Genomic DNA, 21,358 nt, shown 5'->3' on the forward strand with positions numbered 1-21,358 from the left:
CCTCGCCAGCGAGTGTAAACGAAGATATAGAGAAACACCCGCGTAGAGAATCCACAAAGAGGAAACGGAAGATACCTACCCCTACAAAGATCGGACAATACCAACTCTAATATCAAATCGACTCATTGCACCAGCATAGCCAAGCAATACCGAGCTTCAGCCTCCTAGGGAAACCAGACACGGTACCTGCATTTTTGCCGTAGGCAGGTTGCTTTCGCGAAGCGGGTTGCACCACGCGTGGTAGACCTAAGCTCCTCGGCCGGTAGTTTGCGTCGCATATTCACGCGTCAGGCTTAGTCTATCGTGTATGTGGCGCACACTGCATGCGCTACAGCTGTCATAGGTCCATCGAAGCATAAGACAGCGGAGTATTGGTACGAAATGGACTCTCAAACAGGAAGTGTGTGAAAAACGGTTCTGTTTGCCTCAGGTTCTTGTCCAGGCGGGCGGACCGTGCTCGCGTTGCTAGCGCGCCGCACTAATCTTCTTTTTGTCTTTTGCTGCAACGACCCCTGAGAGTTTCCTATTCGTATCTAGATATGGGGGAGGTTCGGATCTTTCCGCAGTTTGAAAGGGCCTTTTGCCTATTGGTAGAGGATTCTTGAATATCAGATCATGCCGAATGGTAAATTGGAATGCATTCAGAGAAGTAAGGCGCATGGCACGAAGGAGCTCGTCGCCTTGGAGTTTGACTTTTCCTCATTAATAGCGTAACATCAAACCACAAAAGGATGGAAAGCTTCGTATCATAAGTCCGAAAAAGCCTCAAGGGTAGTGGCGCAGGCTTCAGATTGTTGCTTTGACATTGTCTTCACCTTGAGAAAGACATAGCTCGAGGTCGAGATTTGTAACACGTGTTGATGCGCTGGTTTGACATTGCTATGGCTATTCTTATCTCTGCTCCTCACAGTCCAGATTTTATACATCGTTGTACAAACGCGACAATACCTTGCTGAGATACTTTGTGCATTACGAAGCACCAATGCCCTCTCCGACTGGGCAGTTTGGTACATTCGCCTGCCAAGCGATCTTAGCATACGCTGGCAGATAGCTGTTCGTGGTAAAGCTCTTGTCAATGTAGTACGACACCTGGTTGAGCGAGAAGTCACCACCAACATCGGGTTGATTCAGCGCGTTGACGATGTAGCTAGCGATGAAGTCCAGAAACACAAGATCTACAGTCTTTGGCATGGATCCGTCAAGCGGGAAGGAGGCGTTTGCTTGAAGATCGTTGGGCTGCGAGTAGTCCGGGATAGCCGAGTGTATCGTGTCATCACCGTCAGTGCCGAAGTCATCCTTAGTCGTATAGCCTGGATTGGGAGCAGTAGATTGGCGACGGATAAGACGCCCACCTTGCTTCGATCGGCGGGTAAGCCCTTCGTAGTGGTGCGTTAGTGGCGGATCGATACAGGTGTCTCGGTCTGCGAGGACGGGGCTGAAGCCGAAGTCGGCGGTCTCGAGATCCCGCTTCTTCTTTTGGAAAGCACCCGCATTCAAGATATCAATCACCTGGGAAGCCTGCTCGTAGGGCACATCAGGGATGAACTGGAAGGCGTCATCGAATGGAGAGACGATGAAGGAGTCGTCGTAAGTGAAAGGACCTTTGGCAAGATCAAAGCGAACAGATCCAGTGTTGATGATAATGAGTCTTGGAACATCCTTGCGCGTCTCATTCACGACGACTGTAGCCAATGCAGTCTGTAGTAGTCCGAAGATGTTACCTTCAGCCAGGAAAGGCTTGCAGTACTGGCAGTATGTCTCTGGTGCGCAACTGTTGCAGACTTAGTCCATATCCCAGACCATGCAGATAGTCGATGTACGTACCCATATAAATCAGTCAAGTTGAGCTTGCTTCGGTCTGAAGCGATATCGGAGCTAATGCTGGCACCTGCAGATGTGTCGAACGTGGCGTAGCGTTGACTGTTGGCGGCGTGGTAAGCGAAAGTATTACGGTTCCAATCAAGATATCGTCGTGCATAACGGATCGTGGAGTTTGAAGTAGAAGTGGGCAGGTGTGCGCTTGCAGATGCAGTACCAGTCTTGGCCGGTGCTACCGCGCTCCGTGTGGGGTTTGGTACACCTTGGGGGTTGTGTTGCGCTTTGCAAGTCGTTGATTTGATACCAGACATTGCAAGCCAGCCCAGCGTCTCGCAATATCGACCTAGATGATATTAGCTGGATTTACCAGACTTTTCAGAGGTCCTTACCAGACTCAAGCCCCGTAGCTTTGTTGTCGTATACTGTAAAGTCTCGGATGTGAGTATGCCCACCAAAAGCTTGAATGGGTACATCTGGTTTGATGCTGCGAATAGCCTTGAAGACAGTGCCCATCGTGCTGCTCGAGACGCTAGTCCGCACAGGGTTGTGCCCAGTGATCACAAACAGGTCGATCGGCTCGGTGTAGTTCACAGCTTGTTGAAACCATGGCTGCTTCACCATGTCAGCTGCTTTGATGACCTTGGAGACGTTGCTGTTTCCGGTGAAGTCGAAGAGGACACCGAAGGCCATGATGCGAAGGCCTGTCTATATCAGCATATGATCGTTCCTACGGGCTCTCAACTTACCCTGCTCTGTGGTGAAATAACGGTAACGAGCTCCGATGTACTCGAACTGGCCAGTAGCTGGGTTCATGATCTGCACATTGCTAGTGAGATACTTGTCTCCGTAGACCTTGGAGAAGTTGTTAAAAGTCTCGTAGGCGATCTCGGTAACATAAAGCTCGTGATTGCCGATGGTCAACAAGTCGTAGTCGACGTTTTCGAAAATGACATTCGAGATGTTGCCATTGGGAGACGTCGCATCGCTAAGTCCCGCGCCATCATGTAGGTCCTATCGCAAGTCAGTAAGATTGGCTTTTCCCCCAACCACATGCGCAGCCCTACTCGTCCCCAGGGCCTGATGGTAGACACTAACCCCGGTGTCCACAAGAAGCAGATCGACGCCGAGGTTTCGAGCTTTCTGCTTCATGTGCTTGGTGAAGCTGACGTAGTCGCCCCAGTCCGCACCGTAGTTCTGCTCCTTGATGTGGCCTTCAAGCCATCCATGAGTGTCAGTGGTATGCATGAAGTTGATTTGGCCCCATTCTAAAGGCGCTTTCGGTGTTGCGGTCGCATTCTGCGCGTCCGGTTGCATACGTCGGACGTTCCTGGTCAAGACGACATCATCTTTCAAAGGTCCGTAGCAGCTGTGATAACCTTCGCAGGCCAAGACCGGCGCTACTATGGAGACGAAGGCGCCAAAGGCAAAAGACCGCATTGTGGGAAGAGGGTGAATGGCAGTGCGCGGCGGTAAGCAGGTAGGCCGCCTATCTTCTTATACAGCCTTGAAGGCAGGTACGCGTATGTAGATCCCCCCGGCTGTGCCACCCATGCCGTCAGACAGAATCACACGCAGGGGCGCAAGCGGCAAGATCGCACGTGTAACTGTCATTGGAGAAGAAGATAAGCTTTCGACTAGGCCGTTGACAAGTCTTCGATGCTGAATGCCAAAAAGCTTGATCTGGACTTTCTCCTGCCTGTTGGGTGACAAGCGCGTCGACTAGCGTTCCGAGGACCGGGACGTGTCATCGCACCTCTCCGACGGTTCTCCTCAGCCATCTCCCGTATCTATACACCACTATTCGCCAGCCTGGTTTCACCAATTCGTTCGGGATGCAGTTCGTTTTGCAGTATCCTTGAGAAGCTCTACCACCGTTGATGATTGCTCAACTTGATCAGTGCGTATAGCAGTATCAATTCCGGGTATCTTACTGGAACGCGAAAGACTATCTATGGACATCTCATCACCACGAATCTTGTCTTCGGTCGTTTCTGCCATGGCTGGCTATTTACCGTCGTGAGGTATAGATTACCAGCAGTTGGTATTGCTCGAAACCAAGTTCTGTTCTACATACACGAGTATTGCAGCGTATCGCTTCCACGAGTTATCTCTGGGCTCTAACCAAATCTGAGGTTTCGTCTTCTCACTAAATCATTCCACGTTGTGCATATAGTCAGATCTGTAGACGCGCTCTCATTTCGTTTTCAGTAGACACAAGTGATCATCGAAGCTGAACAATGCACAGTAGCACTGCATCGGCTACAAAAGAATCGACCATCAACTGCAACGCCGCCCACCTCCTTCAGCTGTAGCCATACTCTCAACCAAAACTCCTCATTACACCTCGCCATCATATCGGCTGAGTCAATTTCGCAGCTATGGTTAGCACCAAACGTACCTCCTGCAAAAAAGCTACGAACAAGCCAACTTAAACAAGGCCACATACCGACTCTGTCTAGTATAATAACCCGCTACTATCTGATGTTACTATAATATTCGGTATTGATGGTGAAAAGAAGTTCGACGGCCATCGCCTCATCCTTTGCTCTGCAAGCGAGTGATTTATGAAGGCATTTGGAAACTTCAAGGAAGCCGTTAATCGGAACATTCTTCTCGAAGGTAATCATCCGGAAGGTCTCGAGGCGCTTTTTCAATTCGCGTATCACAACACCTACACAGAGATAGCAGACGCTCCAAAGCAGCTCACGCTTCTACAAAAGCAGTTTCAGCAGCGTCTACGTATCTTCGTAACAGCTAATAAATATCAAGCGCATGTCTTAGAAGCCCAAGCTTACTGTTGTATCAGAGACTTGGTTGATCTCTACACCAATACGAGACAGAATAGGAGCCACGAAGATGCAATGATGGCACGTGAGTTCTTCAAGTGGACGATACAACAAGTATACGAGCAAGGCGAACAATACTTTCCAGCTCTGGGCAACGGCTCGCAGAAAGCTGAACAAGTAGCGGAAGGCGCTTTGCTGCCAGCTTGTATTCCTGCTTCGTCAGCACACTCCTCTCAAACCCCGCGATACAACTCCTCATCCCGTAAGTATGCTTCTGTAAGCGCTATGTCTGCTCTGACATCGAAGTGTTGGAGACTTGTACCGAGAACTGCGTCGGGTTTTTGAGAAATACGAGTTATTCTACAATATTGGTGTATCCATGACCATGTGCTTGAAATTAGACATATTCTTGAGAGTTTGATACATTTAGTCCGCCAAGATGATAGCGGCGCAGCGTGATGAAGAAGATGGAGTGAAAGTGAAGTTGGTCGAAGATTCTCGATGACGAGAGCTGTGGCCCGAACGCGACATCCCACTTCAGCCCCGCAATCGTACTAAACGACGTGCAGCCTCGAGTAACAACAAGAACATACACCTGTAGCACACGGCTCAGATCTCGACCAATATGGTGATCAACTACAGCAAGTGGGTGAGTGATGCGCTTCTGTAATTCTGCGGCTGCAGCTTCTGAGACTGTATTAGGATAACCTGGAGCTCTCCGACGACAGCGATATCGAAGTACACCCCAACGTTGACAAAAAGTCCTTCATTCGCGCGAAACAAGCACAGATCCACCAGGAACGTGACCATCGCCGTCACCAAATACGCACCCTCAAGTACGAGCGCATCATCAACGATGGCCTTACCGAACGCGTCGATCGCCTCCTCACCGCGCTGAAGTCGCACAAGGATAAGCAAGCGGAGGGAAATGGCGCAAACGATGACCAGCTCGTCTTCCAGGCCATGATGGAGAGTATGATGGATATGAAGATTGATAAGGATGGAGGTGCAGATCGGCCGCCGCCACCACCAGAAGGCGTGCATGAGCATATCAAGGACAAGCCTACATACCCGCAGATGATGGCGAGTCTAGTAGACGCGGTCAAGAAGGATATTGACGAGCAGAAGAGCGACGAGCCACGGTATACATTGTTCATACAAGGGCTGGAGAAGGAGAAGGCGCGTATACAAGATCTCCAAAGCCAACTACTGGCAAAGCTGGACGAGCTGGAGAAGGAGGACAAGAAGCACATCACGAGCGACGACATCCATGATGGCTTCAGCTACTCCAGCGTCAAGAAAGCCGAGGAAGAGAAGAAGAAGTCCGCCGCATCGTCTTCAACAGGAGCGAAAAAGGAGCCCACAGTCGAACTCCTCAACAACCCGCAACGGCCTGCAGCCACCCGAACAGATACAGGGCAATCATCGGGAGCAGATGGCGACATTGAAGAAGGAAGCATCGTTGAGGCCTCCCCAGACGACGACGATGACGATATCACCGCCTCACCTCTTGCGCAGCAGTTTGCAAAGATAAAAGTAGGGGACTGGTACGCATGCCTACAATTCCTCATGGCACACCCAGAGATCCTAGCAGAAAAAGAGACCGACGGCCTTCTCGTCGAAGCCTTCAACTCGGAACTTGACGGCAAGCCCAAACACGCCAGACAATGCGTACACCAAGGTCTCCTACTGCAATACTGCCGTCAACTCGGAGGCCGGCAAGGCGTAGAGCTATTCTTCAAGCGCATACAAACAAAGGACCACCAAGCCGGCAAAATGTTCAACGACGACGTCGACTCGACATACCACCGCATCAAGACACGCGCCGCTGAGATCCTGAAAGAACGCGCTGAGAACCCACAATCGGAAGGCGCAGGCGTAGAGCAAATCCAACTCCACGCCGTAGACCCCAACACGCAAATCAACATTTCCGTTCCGCCCAAAGAATCTGTAGCTACCGATCCCCAGGAGAAAGAGGCAGAAGAGCAGGCGAGGCAAATCTTCGAGAGCTTCCCACCGGGACTGCAGCGAGCGCTTGAGAGCGGAAAACTAGACGAGGTGAACAAGGTTCTGGCGAAGATGAGTGTGGATGAGGCGGAGGAGGTGGTGGAGAAGCTGGGTCAGGGCGGCATGTTGAGTCTAGAGGAGGGTGTTATTGACGCGACGACTGAGGAAGGTCAGCAGATTATGGGCGAGATTGAGAAGAACAGGAAGATGCCGGGACAGGCGTAAGATGTCTGTCTGCGTTGAAGGGTTAGGATGTCAGAAGGAACGAATATGACATAGTGATGGGATGATATCGGTGCTGTAATTGTACATTATGATGGGATCATGGTATATTCGAATAACAGTTTTCGACATGACACAAACAGCCTTCCGAGCTAATTATGTACGCTTCCATGCATCTCGACGGTCTTGGCCTAGAGCTATTCGTGGATCTGTTACGTCGTCCTTTTGATGGCTGCCATACCTCGGGCTTATATCCTACAAGTGTTCCTTAGTGTATGCCACGTCTGCGACTCAGCCTGTTCCTTCGATATCACATGGGGGGTTTTTTTTTCTTTACCGATATCACTGGTATTCCCTCAGATGAGCTCGGCAAAATTATCGTCGATACCTGCCATGTCCCTGTCGCCGGCAAAGGCCGCAAAATCGTCGTCTGCCGCATTCCTGCTCATCTTCCTCTTCTTGTGCGCGTTCTCATACGCTTGCTGACCGTAGACTCCACCTTCAGCTCCTGGTCGCGCATGTTGTAGGCTCTTGAGGAGATCTGCAGCTGGGTGCTGGTTCGGCTCGCCGATTGCGGTTGCGAACTCGGGCTGGGTCGTGTGGTGCGCGGGCGCAGGAGCGGTCTCTGGTACAACGGGATAGGCAACGGGCTGTGGCATTTCGTCGTCGCGGATGGCGGGTACCGGGTCGTTCCTGGGTGCGGGTACTTGCTGTGGTGATCCAACAGGCGTGAAGGACTCCATAGGCGGAGGAGTAAGTTCCTCTACCTCGGGTCGTTCTTGCGCGGCTGAGAAAGTGGCAGCGACCGGCGAAGTTGTAGCGACTGGGAGAGGCGCGGTGGAGATCCTATTCTGCTCGGCCGCTGAAAGGCCTTTGAGAATGGCTTCCTCGACTGCGCGCTTTCTGCTTTCTATCGCGTCCTTGCGCGTCTTCAGGTCCGACTCCTGTGCCTCTTCGTCGATGAGTTTTCTCTTGTTCGTTTCGAGAAGGTGCTCAAGACCGGTGATGAGGGCTTTGCGCGCCTTGATGCTCTCTGCGACGGCACCTTCGGCCAGCGCAAGCTTCTTGCAGAGCGCAGCGAGCCCTGCTGCGTGCATGGGTGGAGATGGAATTGCGGCATTCGGGTTGGTAAGCTTCTCGTAGTCCTGGTTCGCGGCCGTGACAGCGGGTTTCGTCGCAAGATCGGCTTTCTGAAGGGTCGTCGCAAGGGGCGCGACGGGTGTGAGTTCAGGTGGAACAGTGGAACTGGAAAAGAGAGATCCACCAAGAGCAGGCTTGCGCGTAGACTTGGATCGATCGACGTCGTCAATCGACCTTTCAACTGCCTGCTGTACAGCCTGGTTGAAGATGTTGCGCTGCCTCCAAACCTCGACTACTCTTCGGATCTTGTTCTGTATCTCGTGGGGAGAGCCTTTGTAGGCTACCGTGGTGCCTTCGGCAAGGATGGGTTCGTATGCGCGCAAGAACTCGTCCTTCTTGCGCATCTTGGAGGTTTGCGTGATTTCGTTGGCGAGATAGATCAGGACCAGCTTCTTGTTTGGCGGCGACTCCTTCATACGCTGGAGCCATACGTGCGCAATGCGCTCGGCATGTCGTCTGTACACGTGACATCAGTATATGGTCCATGGAGTAAAGCATATGCATGCAGACAAACTGATTGCACCAACCTCACTATTCGGTCTTGGCAGAAAATGGGAGGCTTTACCTGTGGAAGAGGATCCATTGACCAACAGTGGAGATGGCGTCCTGCGTCTCATTGAGCGATGAGAGCTTTGCCTTGAGGCTGTCTTCGGTGAAAGCCATGTTCAGCGTCTTCACGAATAAATGCTGCAGCTACTGAAAGACGGCGCGCACGCGACTAGTTTGACAATCAACCCGCGGAAATGTACGATGTATGCCAACAGAGTCGATGAAGCCTTCAGTATGCGATATGCTCCTTGCGAGTGCTCGCGACTACAGTGATGACGTGTGTTGGGGATAGGAATGGGGGAGAGAGAACTAAACATGGAAGGTGAGGGAAGCTCGAGAGGCTAAGTGGTTTGCGGCTAAACGTGGCTCGGTCGCGCCAAGCAGCTCCCTGGTCCGTCACCGACGGTAACTGTGCCTGACGCAACAACAAGACACTTGTAAGCAATCCATTGTCGCCAATCGTATATTCTCTCCTCGCACTACATCCTCCACAAACTCGACATCCACAATGGCCGACCGATTCCCCTCATTAGACGAGATTGATGCTGGTGAGCTCAGCCAGTGAACCCCCGAAGCAGCTCCGCATCGAATGCTAAACTCCCCAGGCCAAACCGAAGCGCGCGGCGATGCGGCAGACTTCGATATTGCCGGCAACTCCAACGATGCGAGCAACTTCCTCGACCGTGAACGCGCGCTCCTCGGTGACGATGCAGACCAGTTTGCTTCGGAAAACGACAGGGCTGCGACTGTTGAGGATGGCGACGATGACCTGCTAGGGGGAGACTTCAGCCAGGCCAACGTTGGCAGCCAGGAGATGAGCGGCTTCGAGAGCTCCTTCCCCGCCATTGACACGACCAACGATGTAAGCACCGCCTGCTTCCTTGATAGTAGCTTGGGAAATGTTGCCATCTGGCATATTCGATATACGAATCTTCGATGAGCCAGTTGGAATGTGACCCAAGGAAGGAAACAACCATGTTCCGCTCAATATACTGACTCCGGCAGCACATGGCTCCTGGTGGCACCATCACAGGCTCCGGCTTGCCCTTCCTCCCCGGCCAACCAACACCATCCTTCACCCCACAACGATCAGACTCACCCGAGCCCGACGTCATTCGGGAATGGCGCGAGCGCCGCGACCTCCAGATCCAGCACCGCGACGAGGTTTCCCACGAGCGCAAGCAGAGGACTATCCAGGAAGCGCAGCAGAACATTGACGACTTCTACGAGAACTACAACAACAAGAAGGACAAAGAGATTGCCAAGACACGGAAGGAGGCGGACGAGTTTCTCGCAAACCGGGACGACACCACCGCAGGCGGTACCAGCTGGGAGCGCATCGCAAAGCTGGTCGATCTGAGTGGAAAGGGTACCAAGGGCGGCGCATCAGGTAGCGAAAAGGCCCGATTCCGGGAACTACTGCTCAGCTTGAAGAAAGACGAGAAGGCACCAGGTGCCACTGGATACTAGGGGAATCATGACATGGTAGATGGCCAACTTTTTTTTTCGAGCTCAGGGCATGGTTTTGGCATACTCGAACGTCTGCGGCCATAACTTGGAGTTCATGGATAGGTTGCAGGTTACTTCATGCAGCTGTGTTAATACTTACTCTCTGATTGCCTACAATTGCTCCTGGACTTCAGTATTGAGTACGAGCAAAATACGTGTCTAAGCATCTCGAGCAAACATTCGATTTGTTAATGTATCATGTAGGTACGGACGCGTTGGCTACAGAAGTCTAACGTTCAGCCGTCTCATGAGCGCAACGCAAGCCTCACCAACGCTTTCTCTATTTTCAACAGAGCTAGGTGCTGATTACACAGGCTATACTCACTCGCTAACTACGTGAGTTAAGACAACGTCGGCAATCATCCCTTCTCGTCTCAGTCTGTATTACATCCTCGCTCTAACACGGCAAGCGGCCTGGATCTACCATCACTATTTCTATCCGAAACGTACAAGCTGTTGAAAACATGCTTGCGAAGAATTATCCGGCGAGGATGTCGTGAAGAAGGCGCTGGCGAAATTGTGTTGGAATATCAAGACTTCGCTACGTGTATGTTGGAAAAGGAGACAGTGAGCGTTGCGTTGGGAGTGATATTGAGCGGAGGGGCAGAGTGTTATGAGATGTGATAGATTTATGCAGACGTGCGCTTCTATAGTATAGTAATGACGGTGTCACCTAGACACTCGACTCGGCATGGGCTGTCTGATTCCAATTTGACCAAGCAGATAGAGCCATGAAATTCGTCGGATTCCCTAATCCACATCTTCTGGCCAAAGCCAAGATCTTGTCCAGCGCATCGCAATCTAACATCGCGCCCACACCAAACCATCCTCAACCCCCCGGGCCGCCTCGCAACAATCCCGCAGCAATCAATCTAAGGCGTTCGGCATTGTGGCATCGTGACACAACGTCGACCAGCAACCCGGCTTTCCCTATATAACATACAGATTAATTTCTCCGACGACGCATGATAACCCGGTAACAGCATCCGCAATCACGTGTAATGTGATCTCTAATCTGAGACAACGACCAAGCATCTAATCATGTCCACCAATCGTGAATCGCAAGCGTCGTTGGCATGTTTTGCATGCCATGTTTCAAGATGGTCCCGAGGTCAAGACTCCACTCTAGTTCGCCAGCAACCGCCGCCCTGTGGCGTATCGCCCACAATTCTGTTTCTTCACAAAAAGCATGTTTGCATCTACTCAATAGAAATGACGTCTGACAAGAGACTCGACTACCAACACTCATCTCGCTTACTTTCAATATGTTCCTTTACGGGGAGAACGGCTAGATCAAGCTACTCCTCGCAGCCTCGAAGAGGAACTGTGGAGTCACCAAGACCACCATGTGTCGCTAGCGTGCCGTGATTAATCTACGCACCCTCCTTCATGATCGCCCCCAGCATGCATCATCATGGCAAGTTTCAAACATTCTGCAATCCTGTGTGACGCGCAGCAGCCCTGTGTCGTGGAGTAATTACCACCGAGGAAACGATGTGTACTATAAGAGCCGCAACCTCGAGCAATCTATTCCGGCATTCAGGTCACTCAGTACCGATCGCATTGCATCCATTCACTCTTTTTATCCCAACTTAAAAAGTCATTCGCTTCTTCTTCAACTTATACCACACTCATTACGCAGGATCGTATTTTCAACAAACCTTTCACTTCTTTCTTCAACTCTATCGAATCGAACATTTCCACGATGAAGTACATCACCTCCGCCCTCGCTTTCACTACCGCCGTTGCGGCTCACGGCTATGTCAACAACGCTACTATTGGTGGCAAGGAATACGTCTTCTACCAGCCTTACCAGGACCCTTATATGACCGACGTGAAGCGTATCTCGCGTCCTATCCAAGGCAACGGACCGGTTGAGGACGTAACCATTTCCGATGTCCAATGCGGCGGTTACGCCGCTGGCGGTATCAACGGCTCCAAGCCCGCTGCTCTGCATGCTGAGGCTGCTGCTGGCTCCGATGTTGAGCTCTTCTGGACGCTCTGGCCTGAGAGCCACATGGGTCCTACCATCACTTACATGGCCAAGTGCCCCGACACTGGTTGCAACAACTGGATGCCCGAGTCTGCGTAAGTGTTATTTCTTTCTCATCTGATCTTCGTCGTGCTAACGTTGTGACAGTGCTGTCTGGTTCAAGGTCCAGGAAGACGGCCGTCAAGGCACTTCAGACGTGTGGGGCTCCGACGCTCTTCAGGTTCCTGGCGGTTCCGTCACCTACACTATCCCCAAGTGCATCGCCCCGGGATACTACCTCGTCCGTCACGAGATTGTTGCGCTGCACGCCGCATACCAGTACCCTGGTGCCCAGTTCTACCCTGGCTGCCATCAGCTCAAGGTCACTGGCGGTGGAAGCACCAAGCCCAGCGGTCTCGTGTCCTTCCCCGGCGCCTACAAGGGCTCAGACGCTGGCATCACTTACGACGCATACAAGGCCTCGACCTACACTATCCCCGGTCCTAAGAAATTCACCTGCTAGACGGGTGACTTGCGGATCAGCAACCCTGAGATGAAACACACTTCACTGTAAATATTCGCATTCGTACATAGCTCTCATCATGAATGGTTCTCTGCAATACCCCCAAGAAATCTTCTGTCTCTAAGCTTTGCCTTTATGCCGTGTTGCCCATGCGTGACCACACCCGACGTCTGCAACGAAGTTTCATTACACTCTTAGTGAAGCTTGTCCCGTCGGCTATTACATTGGTGTACGGTTACTCGATGCGCTGAGAATGATGCGCCGCGTCACAACTATCATCTTGTATGACGTGTTGGATCCCATGTAGATGAAGAAGCTTTTAGCGAGCGTATCGAGCAGGTATCCAGTATGACTGGTGTGTAATTACTGCTGCAGCTTATGTCTCGTGAGGTTTGCCAAGTAGGTTTTCAGTGTGTTCAGTGGTGGCGAGATCGGCTTAACTTCGAGTACGAGTCCCACGATATCATGGTCGCCCCTCTCTTGGTCGCAGTACTTTTGCACGGGTATTGTTACTGCTCTGCCCGATGCTATTCTCCTATACTTTCGTAGTGGATCTCGTATCTCGAGCTTGTGTCCCGCGGTCGATTTGTAAACCTTTCTTTTTCCTCGTAAGCGGTATCTTTTCTAACCCTCGGTTCAAGGCGCGCTCGCATGTCTTCTTCACATGCCTCTGGCAGACCAATAGGCCGTCCTACTTCTAGAGTTTTCACTCTGCGGAGACAGAGCGCTTGTTTTTACCTTAGGTGTGGACGCAGAGTTCTGGTCAGATGAACAACCATCTCGGGCCTTCTTTGTTTCCTTTTCTATGCTGTGAAGCGTTCTGGACTTGCATTCAGCCGTGTATCCGCCACTTTACGTGTTCAGTTCTGATCTGCGTTGTGGTGTCTGCTGCCAAAGCATCTCGGCTGCACATCTTTCTTAGAAGCGTGTGCTGGATACGATGTGGTTGCGCTTGCCACGGTACTGGCGGATGCAAAGCCTACCTGAGCCAACGATGCAAGATGCTCTTGGATTGGTTGCTCCATCCTAGTTTCTGCGTTGTCGGTGTCGGTTATACTATAGATTCGAGGGTGTGAGCGAAAGTTGTTGTAGATGACTCAAAACGGTAGCGCCTTGTACGATCGGTGAGGTCTGATTAGCGCTATGTGCTGTCGTCTCTATGGACTTGCATGAAGATTAGCCAAACTTTAGATCCAAATTTTTGGTGTTGAACAAGTCCAACATCCTTCTGTAGGATATGGAAAAGAGCGCCACTATCCGATCAGTCTAAACAGGAATTAGCTGAGTTACTATACTAGAAATTGTACACCGTATGAAGGTAGAAGCTGCCCAGCGTGGGCTTGCGCCAATCTGGTTGCCAGGCTGATCGCCGGCCTAACGGATGGGTCCGCACATGGCTTCGGCACTATTATGAAACCGCCGAAAGGAAGAGGCATCTTCTAGAAGGGATATCAGAGTCGTTTTGAGAAGCAAGACGAGTCAGTTTACAGCCGGACGAAAGGCGCGCTGCTTGCGCGTGATGCAGGAACACTTGTGACGATCCTTCTTCGTAATGTCGGCAATGCTTTGAAAAGGCAATTGCTAATGGGATTGCGATTGGAATCGCGGTCAGTACGACGTGAACAGCAAGCGGTAGCATGATGACTGGCGCTGCAGCTAGCAATGCGATGATGCCCACAGTGGGCCCCTAAACATCGGCTCTGCTCCTTCCCCGACTCACATCTGCGCCGTACCAAACTAACCATTGAGTACTAACACGACCGACAGCCCGACACGAGATGACGGTATACCCATGTCTACCGTCTCTTCGATAAGGCAGCTTCAAGCGATGCCGGTATACTCCATGGCGGAATCTTGGGAGCATCTCCATCTTACGACGCATCATCGCCTTCCGTTGCAACCGTGAGCGCTTGACAAACGTTAAAGACCAAGGTTTTCTGACAATTCGTCCAACGGCTCTGCTTTGTGCTGTACTCCGTGTCAAGCGGACTTACTCGAGCAGGAGGACCCTGGAATAGCCCCCCTTGGGTGAATAGCCGCGAGCTTCCACCGCTCTTTCGATCTTGCCAACCTTCTCAGACGTCTAGCGAGTATCTGATGTCCTGGCCTGGGTGACTTCATCATGATCACCTGGCCATGTGCATGCTTAGGCGATATTGCGGATCCATTCTTCATCGTGGCTGGTTGTAGCAGAGACGATCTGTGCTGCTGTTCAGAACGGACCCTCGAATGTTCGTGGCGCGCATGAAGGCGCGCGACTAACCACGGTTTACGAAGTGGGAGAGGCCCAGCGCAATGGTAATGAAAAGCAAATCTCCGTGGGCGATTTCGCTGGGTTCGTGTTACATGTGCATTGGTTGTCACAGGCAAGACGCGTGTGTGCCACATCGCAGGCATGTGTCGCTTATGCTACTCGTCTTGGAAACGTTCCACTGCGTGGGGTTCTACGATAAGCTGTCGACCAGACTTTTGCTTCGAAAGTATATCGTTGAACATACTGAACAACGGACAGATACTGGCCGACATTTCAGGCGAGTGTCAGGGATCAAGGCCACGGATGAGAGCTCCCGTCGCGGTTCATGGAGCGACTCCGAAGTCTGGGTTCCGTAAGAGCCCAGCCAGAAGCTTACAAAATTCCTTGATATCATGCTCATTAGCTATGCTCCTCGGCCAGTGTCAATCGTAGCATAATACCCGCGCAGCCAATGAACTTCTCCCTCTTCACCGCTTGAATGAAGATTTCTTAGAACAGCCAGGGGGAACCGGTTACTGGCAGACCGTAGTAACGCCCGAGTCGTACCGCTCGTGAGCTCACGCAAAGCAAGCCGCACTTCCACCTGCCTGCGTCATAGCTCCTGAAGAACGTGTTAGGCCGCGGCAGTTTCCTGCTCGGACATTGAGCATGAACTCGGTGTAGGCGATGCGCGTTGAGTAATCTACTGTGCTTCGCGACACAAAGGCGAGACAACCACAGAAAATTGTCAAGAGATTTACCCACGCCGCTTTGACAGGCGTCACAAGCGTCTCATGAGGTGGGTTACACATTATTCCCAGGGCTGAGTATACCCCAGTCAGGAATGCAAAGTAAACGGCCCGCCACTTTGGGTCGCCGGAGCGGCACCAGTCTTCTTGGCTCGAGCACGCTACTTCCTTCAAACGTTCGGCACCAGTCTTCGTGCGCAAATGACAGTACCGTAAACCCACAATCGCTTCAGTGTCTCCAGGATCTGCCCGTCTGTGGAAAGAGGCTGATTGCATGCTATTCGCTGCCTTTTTGCACCCTGTCGTCCCACTCCTTACTGCCCTTTTCCACATTCACGCCTCGAGCACCACACTCCGCACGTGTCATCATGGCAAACGCTTTGGAATTGCTACCCTGATTGTAGGTTGCATCTCGCAATTTGATACTACTGGACCGTTTTCGGCACCGTTCTCTGCAGAGCTCGTTTTACGTAGCCAGGACATCATATAATCCACTACATGTCTCCCATGTTTCTACCACCATTTACCCGACCACCCACCCTTTCCATTTCGAGTATCAACTCCCCGGTAGCTGGGTTTGTGGGTCTACGCTGTGGCTGTCAATCCTCCTAGTGTGTCTCCGCCGACGGCCCACCGTCTTTTACACCCTTCTAAATTCCTTCTACGCTTCCTTCGCCGAGACTCTTCTTGTTTCTTTTCAACACTCTCATGCTGTTTGTTGATTATTGACCATGGGCTTCAATCCAGACTCCAAAGAATTGGGACCGAATGCGCCACAAGTTGGGGAAAGAGCGCTCCAACCTACAATCTCCAGCCGCTCAAAAGCAGCAGAAGCAGCAGGGAACAACCATAATCGAAGCATCATGGCAACAATCGCAGACGACGACGACCGGCTACTGGTGCGCATTGGATATACTCCTGTAAGCACTCCAAGTCTTCCACTCGAGCATTCACCAACAGTCTTCGCAGGTGCTACAAAGACATTTCTCAAGATGGTCTACCGTCTCATACGCCATCTCAATTCTAGGAGTGTTGGGCTCGGTGCCCGCAACCTTCGGAGCCCCAATGAGTTCAGGCGGTCCAGCAACGGCAGTATGGGCGTGGCTCATCGGCAGTGTCATGGCATACTGCATAGCCAGCTCAGGTACGTTCGAAACACATCTGAGAGAGCCCTAGTTAACTCCTTGTCAAGTTGCCGAGTTAGTATCCGCATATCCAACAGCTGGAGGAATGTACTATGTCACAAAACACGTTGTACCACCTAAGCACGTTGCAGCGTGGGCGTGGATCATTGGGTGGTGCAACTTCCTTGGTCAAGCAGCTGGTGTTGCAAGTCTGGCGTACACAATCTCCCAAATGATATTGGCGACCGTTGTCATGCACACACTAGACAATGGAGACTCTGCCTACGTGCCGTAAGAGATACCCCATTTGTACGACATGCAGCAGCTTACCGACAGAAACAGGCAAGCATATCAGACCGTCCTCCTCGCTATCTTCGTACTGTGCATGTTTGGCACAATCTGCTCATTCCCTACGAACTGGCTCCACCGCATTATTTTGTGGTTTGCCCCTATCAACAGTAAGCCAAGGAAGGAATGAATCTCAGCACTATCTGACAATAAGCAGTCATTGCATCAATCTGCATCTGCATCGCTCTTCTAATTCTCACACCGAACAAACAAAGCCCGCAATGGGTATTTACAACCGTCATGGACGGCTCGGGCTGGGGAAGCAAGGGCTTCTCGTTCCTTCTTGGGTATGTCTGAACCAATGCATGCATACGGACACGTCACTAATCATACACAGTTTCCTCTCTGTTGCATGGACGATGACAGACTACGACGGCACAACACAGTAGGTCAGCCCTACCGCTTGCGTATCAGCCAATCTAATCATTGTTACACAGCATGTCGGAAGAAACGCACGATGCCGCTATTCGTGGCCCTGTAGCAATTCGAGCGGCGATCCTCGTTTCCGGTGTTGTAGGATGGATGCTAACAGTCACCTTCTGCTTCTGCATGTCAGACTACGATGAGATTATGGCGACACCGACCGGTCTTCCCGTCGCCCAGATCTTCTTCAACGCCGGCGGCAGAACAGGTGGAACTATCATGTGGTTCTTCGTCATGTTGGTCCAGTTCTTCACTGGCTGTTCTGCCATGTTGGCAAACGCGAGAATGGCTTGGGCCTTCTCCCGTGACGCAGCCTTCCCGTTCTCAGGGTTAGTCACCGCCTCCAATCGGCGCTATTATCCCGGAGCTGACAGTGCATAGTTTCTGGAGCAAGGTCAATTCGTACACGGGTACCCCAGTCAATGCAGTATGGCTCGTTGTCATTTTCTGCAGCTGCCTCGACCTAATCGGAATCGGAAGCACCCTCACGATCACGGCTATTTTTAACATCACCGCGCCCGCTCTGGACATCAGTTACATTGCAGTCATCATCGCACACCGATGGTACGAAAACACTGTCGTCTTCCATCCTGGACCATACACCATGGGCAAATGGAGCAAGCCGGTCAATGCGATCGCAGTCACATGGGTTATCTTCATTAGTGTTGTGTTGTTCTTCCCGACCGTGAAGCCAGTGAGGGCCGACAACATGAACTACGCTGTTTGTGTGGCAGCCTTCATTGGCTTGTTTAGCACGGCCTGGTGGTATGCCGGGGCAAGGAAAAAGTACACCGGCCCGCGCACCAGCGATACCATCGACATGCTTCCACCCGAGGATCCAGAGGACATTCTCAGCGACTACGATACAGTTTAGTGGACGACTCCGCGTCATACTCGCCTGTTCCTATTTTGGAGGCGTATCGCTAACTAAATACCCAACGACTTTTACGACCTCAGAAAATATTGATAGTTGGTTTCATCTTCTAGGAGTTTATACGGAGGTGGACATCTCTTCATTCTTTAGCGTTGCCTACTCTCTGGGTTGCTTTTTACTTTCATCATTACTTCCGAACATTTGGAGTCACCACCTAGACGGGAAAACATCAGAGGACATTCCCATTCACTTGCGCAAGATACCTATAGATCGGATGATACCCCCCAAGACGCCACCCGCGTACTGGAGAGCAGAATTATGCCAATATTCTTATCATTCAGCCCGATATACTTGATTAATACCATTCGTTCCCCATTTAAAGATTATCCTTCCCCCGCTCTGTGCCCATGTCATCGCATGAATATCAATGGTCACAACCCTCTTCCACTAGCGTGCATGTATGCAATGCAGGTCATATCTGGCCGGTAGATCCGCAACTAGTCTCACACCACCAATTACAATAAATCCGGGTTGTTTTTTCTTTTTGTACTTTCTCTGTACCTACTAATTGGGGTTAGAGAGGCATGTGAACACGGCTCGCTTGCTTACATGACCCCACGCTGCGAAGCTACTTCATGCGTGCAATACTAGCGTTCCAGCAACTACGTAGATGCGGTGTACTTCGCACAATATTTCCCCTTTCGGATCTGATCTGTGGGCAGGGACAATGGAGATTGTTATAGAGGAGATTCGCTGGGTACGTAATACGGCGATAAAGAGATTCATGGTTGCTAAATCGTAGCCGTCTAGACAATTGAAGAGGCGACCGTACACGCGGTGCGTGAACCTGAAACTATGTTAGAACTACAAATCCTGTATGGACTCCTCTACATCACATACATGCATTGAGTTGCAGCACGAAAGGAAGAGTTCCTTTATGAACCAGAAACTTGTAGAGTCTTACAATAGACCATACCACAACGCATTCATCCCACTCACCAGAGAACTCAGTCCACAGAACACAATAAGTCCACCATAACCACTTCCGTAACCGCCAATCGTGTCTCCCTTCCAAGGCATCCCATCAACGAGCGCTTCGCTTAGAGGGCCAGAGACGATATTGCCGATCCCTCTACCAACACAAAACAGTGAAAAGATCAAGATAGTATCTACATGACCAAAACCCCTAGCCTCCCCCGTCTCCGCCATCTCCCTCATAACAGCCGGCCAAGCAGCAGCAAACCCCCCACCAAATAAGCCGAACAAGATGCAGAAGACGTAAAGAATAGCAACGCGTACAGCCAAGCCCCAGAAAAGGAAGACAGAGAGAGTAGCACCCACAGCAGAGATAGCAATGCAGGTCCGGGAGTTGAATCGATCAGTCATATGGCCCATGATGATGAGTCCCATCATAGCAGACACGTTCAACAGCATAAGTGAGAGCGTAGACAACCAATCCGAAGTGCCAAAGACTTGACGAGTGAAGGTAGGTAGATAAATGCCCGGCAGATAGTAACCGGCACCCTGAACGAGATTGGCAACCTGATGAAGGAGGAAAGACCGGGAACGGATCAGTCTCCAGTTCCAGAACCGCTTCTTCGTATCCGTGGCCGATGGTGGTAGTCTGGGTCTCACAAAGTAAGCTAGTGGGATGCCAATACCGAAAAGTATAGCAGCCAAGATACGCATGGTAGTCTGAAACCCCGTTCTGGTAAGTAGGGCGTTGATGAGGAGAGGGAGGAGGAGACCCCCAAACCCACCTCCACTGCCTATGATACCGAAAGCTAGACCTTTGCGTTTGTCGAACCATTGGTCTGCGAATATGAGGAGAGGACAGAAGGCGATACTTCCGCTGACGCCGAGAAGTATGCCCTGGGTGCCGATAAGCTGCATGATGCTGTTGCAGAAAGAGCTTGCTATGTTGGAGATGATGCAGCCTAGGATGCCTGCTGTCGCCATCCAGCGTGCCCATCTGGGTTTCCGACGTGCGAGTTGGACGATGGGAGGCATACAGATGAGGATGAGACCTTGGTTTAGAACGCCAATAACTGCGATGTCCGCGGAACCTAAGAAGGGTGGTGTGGTGCTGTAATAGTCTTGGAAACGACCGTAGGAGAAGGAGAAGCCTGTGTTTTACGGAGTTAGTATGAAGAGGTGTTGTGTGATAGGAAGGGCTCACCGATTGTCAGGGCTTCGATAGCAAAGGCTGCGATAAGGAAAAGCCATGCATCTTTTCCTCTATCCACAGGCGGTAGGTGGAAGGATGTAAACTCGATCGTGCTGTCTTGGGACTGCTCAATGCATTTTTCTTGAGAGCCCGGCCTGGTGGGTAGACCTTGGTCAAATGGTTCAGTAATGGCATGTGCGCTTTCCACGCGCTTCTTGGACATCTTCGCGTTCGCGAGCCTAAGCACCGGGTTGAGCGGAAGAAATCGAGGAAATGATGAATTGACCATACTCGAGCGATTGTCTAATGGCTTGCTTCCAAAAAGCTACTCTCTCAAGAGACACAGTTCGCGTGTACTTGAAGCAAACATACTCCTTACCCATCCAATGAGTAGTGTATTCTCCGCATGCGCCTTGCGCCCACACGCCTTACGCCTACGACCCTTCCGCCTCATACACCCCTCCCGTACGCAGCTTGGCTCCCACGCCCTACGCATCTGCAGGCCAGTCTTGGCAACCATTCATCCGCCATTTAACCTTCTCTGCCACACTATCATCGCAAAGACGGCAATACCTGGACGTCGAAAACGACCGGGGAGGGAAGAAGCTGACTTCGATGGATTCCGACAAGAAGAGGATTGGTTATGCTTCTTCTCTTATGATGCAAGGAAGCAGAACAAGGCCGGCGAATCGTAACAATACCTTCACTTGGGCTTGCAGGCGGCGTTTTAGATTGCATATAAACTTGTATTGATGCATTTCAGGCTTGACTGAAAATGGGGTATTCTAAATGGCGCAACATGACTAAAAAAGAGGTAGATGGAGAAAAGGAAAAGTAGTTGTAAAGAATGAACATATCGACATGAAGTGGAACAAATAACTTTTGGTCACCCTTCCCTTGTTTCGTCGATAGTT

General features: G+C 51.3%; 7 protein-coding genes across 7 annotated transcripts; 4 read left to right on the forward strand and 3 right to left on the reverse strand.

The window, feature by feature from the left end:
* Window positions 1–969: 969 nt before the first annotated feature.
* On the reverse strand, window positions 970–3,255 carry ALTATR162_LOCUS11395 (uncharacterized protein; the record flags this gene model as incomplete). The annotated part of the gene is made up of 5 exons (XM_043319037.1): window positions 970–1,771; window positions 1,825–2,161; window positions 2,208–2,519; window positions 2,565–2,829; window positions 2,914–3,255. The coding sequence occupies 5 exons, from the start codon at window positions 3,253–3,255 to the stop codon at window positions 970–972; spliced, it is 2,058 nt and encodes a 685-aa protein (XP_043174972.1).
* A 1,974-nt stretch (window positions 3,256–5,229) lies between these two features.
* Window positions 5,230–6,836, forward strand: ALTATR162_LOCUS11396 (uncharacterized protein; the record flags this gene model as incomplete). Its single annotated transcript, XM_043319038.1, has 2 exons — window positions 5,230–5,253; window positions 5,307–6,836. 2 exons carry the CDS (start codon window positions 5,230–5,232, stop codon window positions 6,834–6,836), a joined length of 1,554 nt encoding a protein of 517 aa, XP_043174973.1.
* A 353-nt stretch (window positions 6,837–7,189) lies between these two features.
* ALTATR162_LOCUS11397 (uncharacterized protein) lies at window positions 7,190–8,636 on the reverse strand (the record flags this gene model as incomplete). The annotated part of the gene is made up of 2 exons (XM_043319039.1): window positions 7,190–8,429; window positions 8,539–8,636. 2 exons carry the CDS (start codon window positions 8,634–8,636, stop codon window positions 7,190–7,192), a joined length of 1,338 nt encoding a protein of 445 aa, XP_043174974.1.
* A 394-nt stretch (window positions 8,637–9,030) lies between these two features.
* ALTATR162_LOCUS11398 (uncharacterized protein) lies at window positions 9,031–9,992 on the forward strand (the record flags this gene model as incomplete). Its single annotated transcript, XM_043319040.1, has 3 exons — window positions 9,031–9,070; window positions 9,128–9,384; window positions 9,528–9,992. 3 exons carry the CDS (start codon window positions 9,031–9,033, stop codon window positions 9,990–9,992), a joined length of 762 nt encoding a protein of 253 aa, XP_043174975.1.
* A 1,744-nt stretch (window positions 9,993–11,736) lies between these two features.
* On the forward strand, window positions 11,737–12,526 carry ALTATR162_LOCUS11399 (uncharacterized protein; the record flags this gene model as incomplete). Its single annotated transcript, XM_043319041.1, has 2 exons — window positions 11,737–12,119; window positions 12,172–12,526. 2 exons carry the CDS (start codon window positions 11,737–11,739, stop codon window positions 12,524–12,526), a joined length of 738 nt encoding a protein of 245 aa, XP_043174976.1.
* A 3,713-nt stretch (window positions 12,527–16,239) lies between these two features.
* Window positions 16,240–18,277, forward strand: ALTATR162_LOCUS11400 (uncharacterized protein; the record flags this gene model as incomplete). Its single annotated transcript, XM_043319042.1, has 8 exons — window positions 16,240–16,428; window positions 16,478–16,652; window positions 16,701–16,923; window positions 16,975–17,090; window positions 17,138–17,267; window positions 17,318–17,365; window positions 17,418–17,732; window positions 17,785–18,277. 8 exons carry the CDS (start codon window positions 16,240–16,242, stop codon window positions 18,275–18,277), a joined length of 1,689 nt encoding a protein of 562 aa, XP_043174977.1.
* A 960-nt stretch (window positions 18,278–19,237) lies between these two features.
* ALTATR162_LOCUS11401 (uncharacterized protein) lies at window positions 19,238–20,667 on the reverse strand (the record flags this gene model as incomplete). Its single annotated transcript, XM_043319043.1, has 2 exons — window positions 19,238–20,403; window positions 20,457–20,667. 2 exons carry the CDS (start codon window positions 20,665–20,667, stop codon window positions 19,238–19,240), a joined length of 1,377 nt encoding a protein of 458 aa, XP_043174978.1.
* Between the last annotated feature and the right edge of the window lie 691 nt (window positions 20,668–21,358).

Source organism: Alternaria atra, assembly GCF_907166805.1.
Source record: "Alternaria atra isolate CS162 genome assembly, contig: 35, whole genome shotgun sequence".
In the NCBI taxonomy this organism is placed as follows: Eukaryota; Fungi; Ascomycota; class Dothideomycetes; order Pleosporales; family Pleosporaceae; genus Alternaria; species Alternaria atra.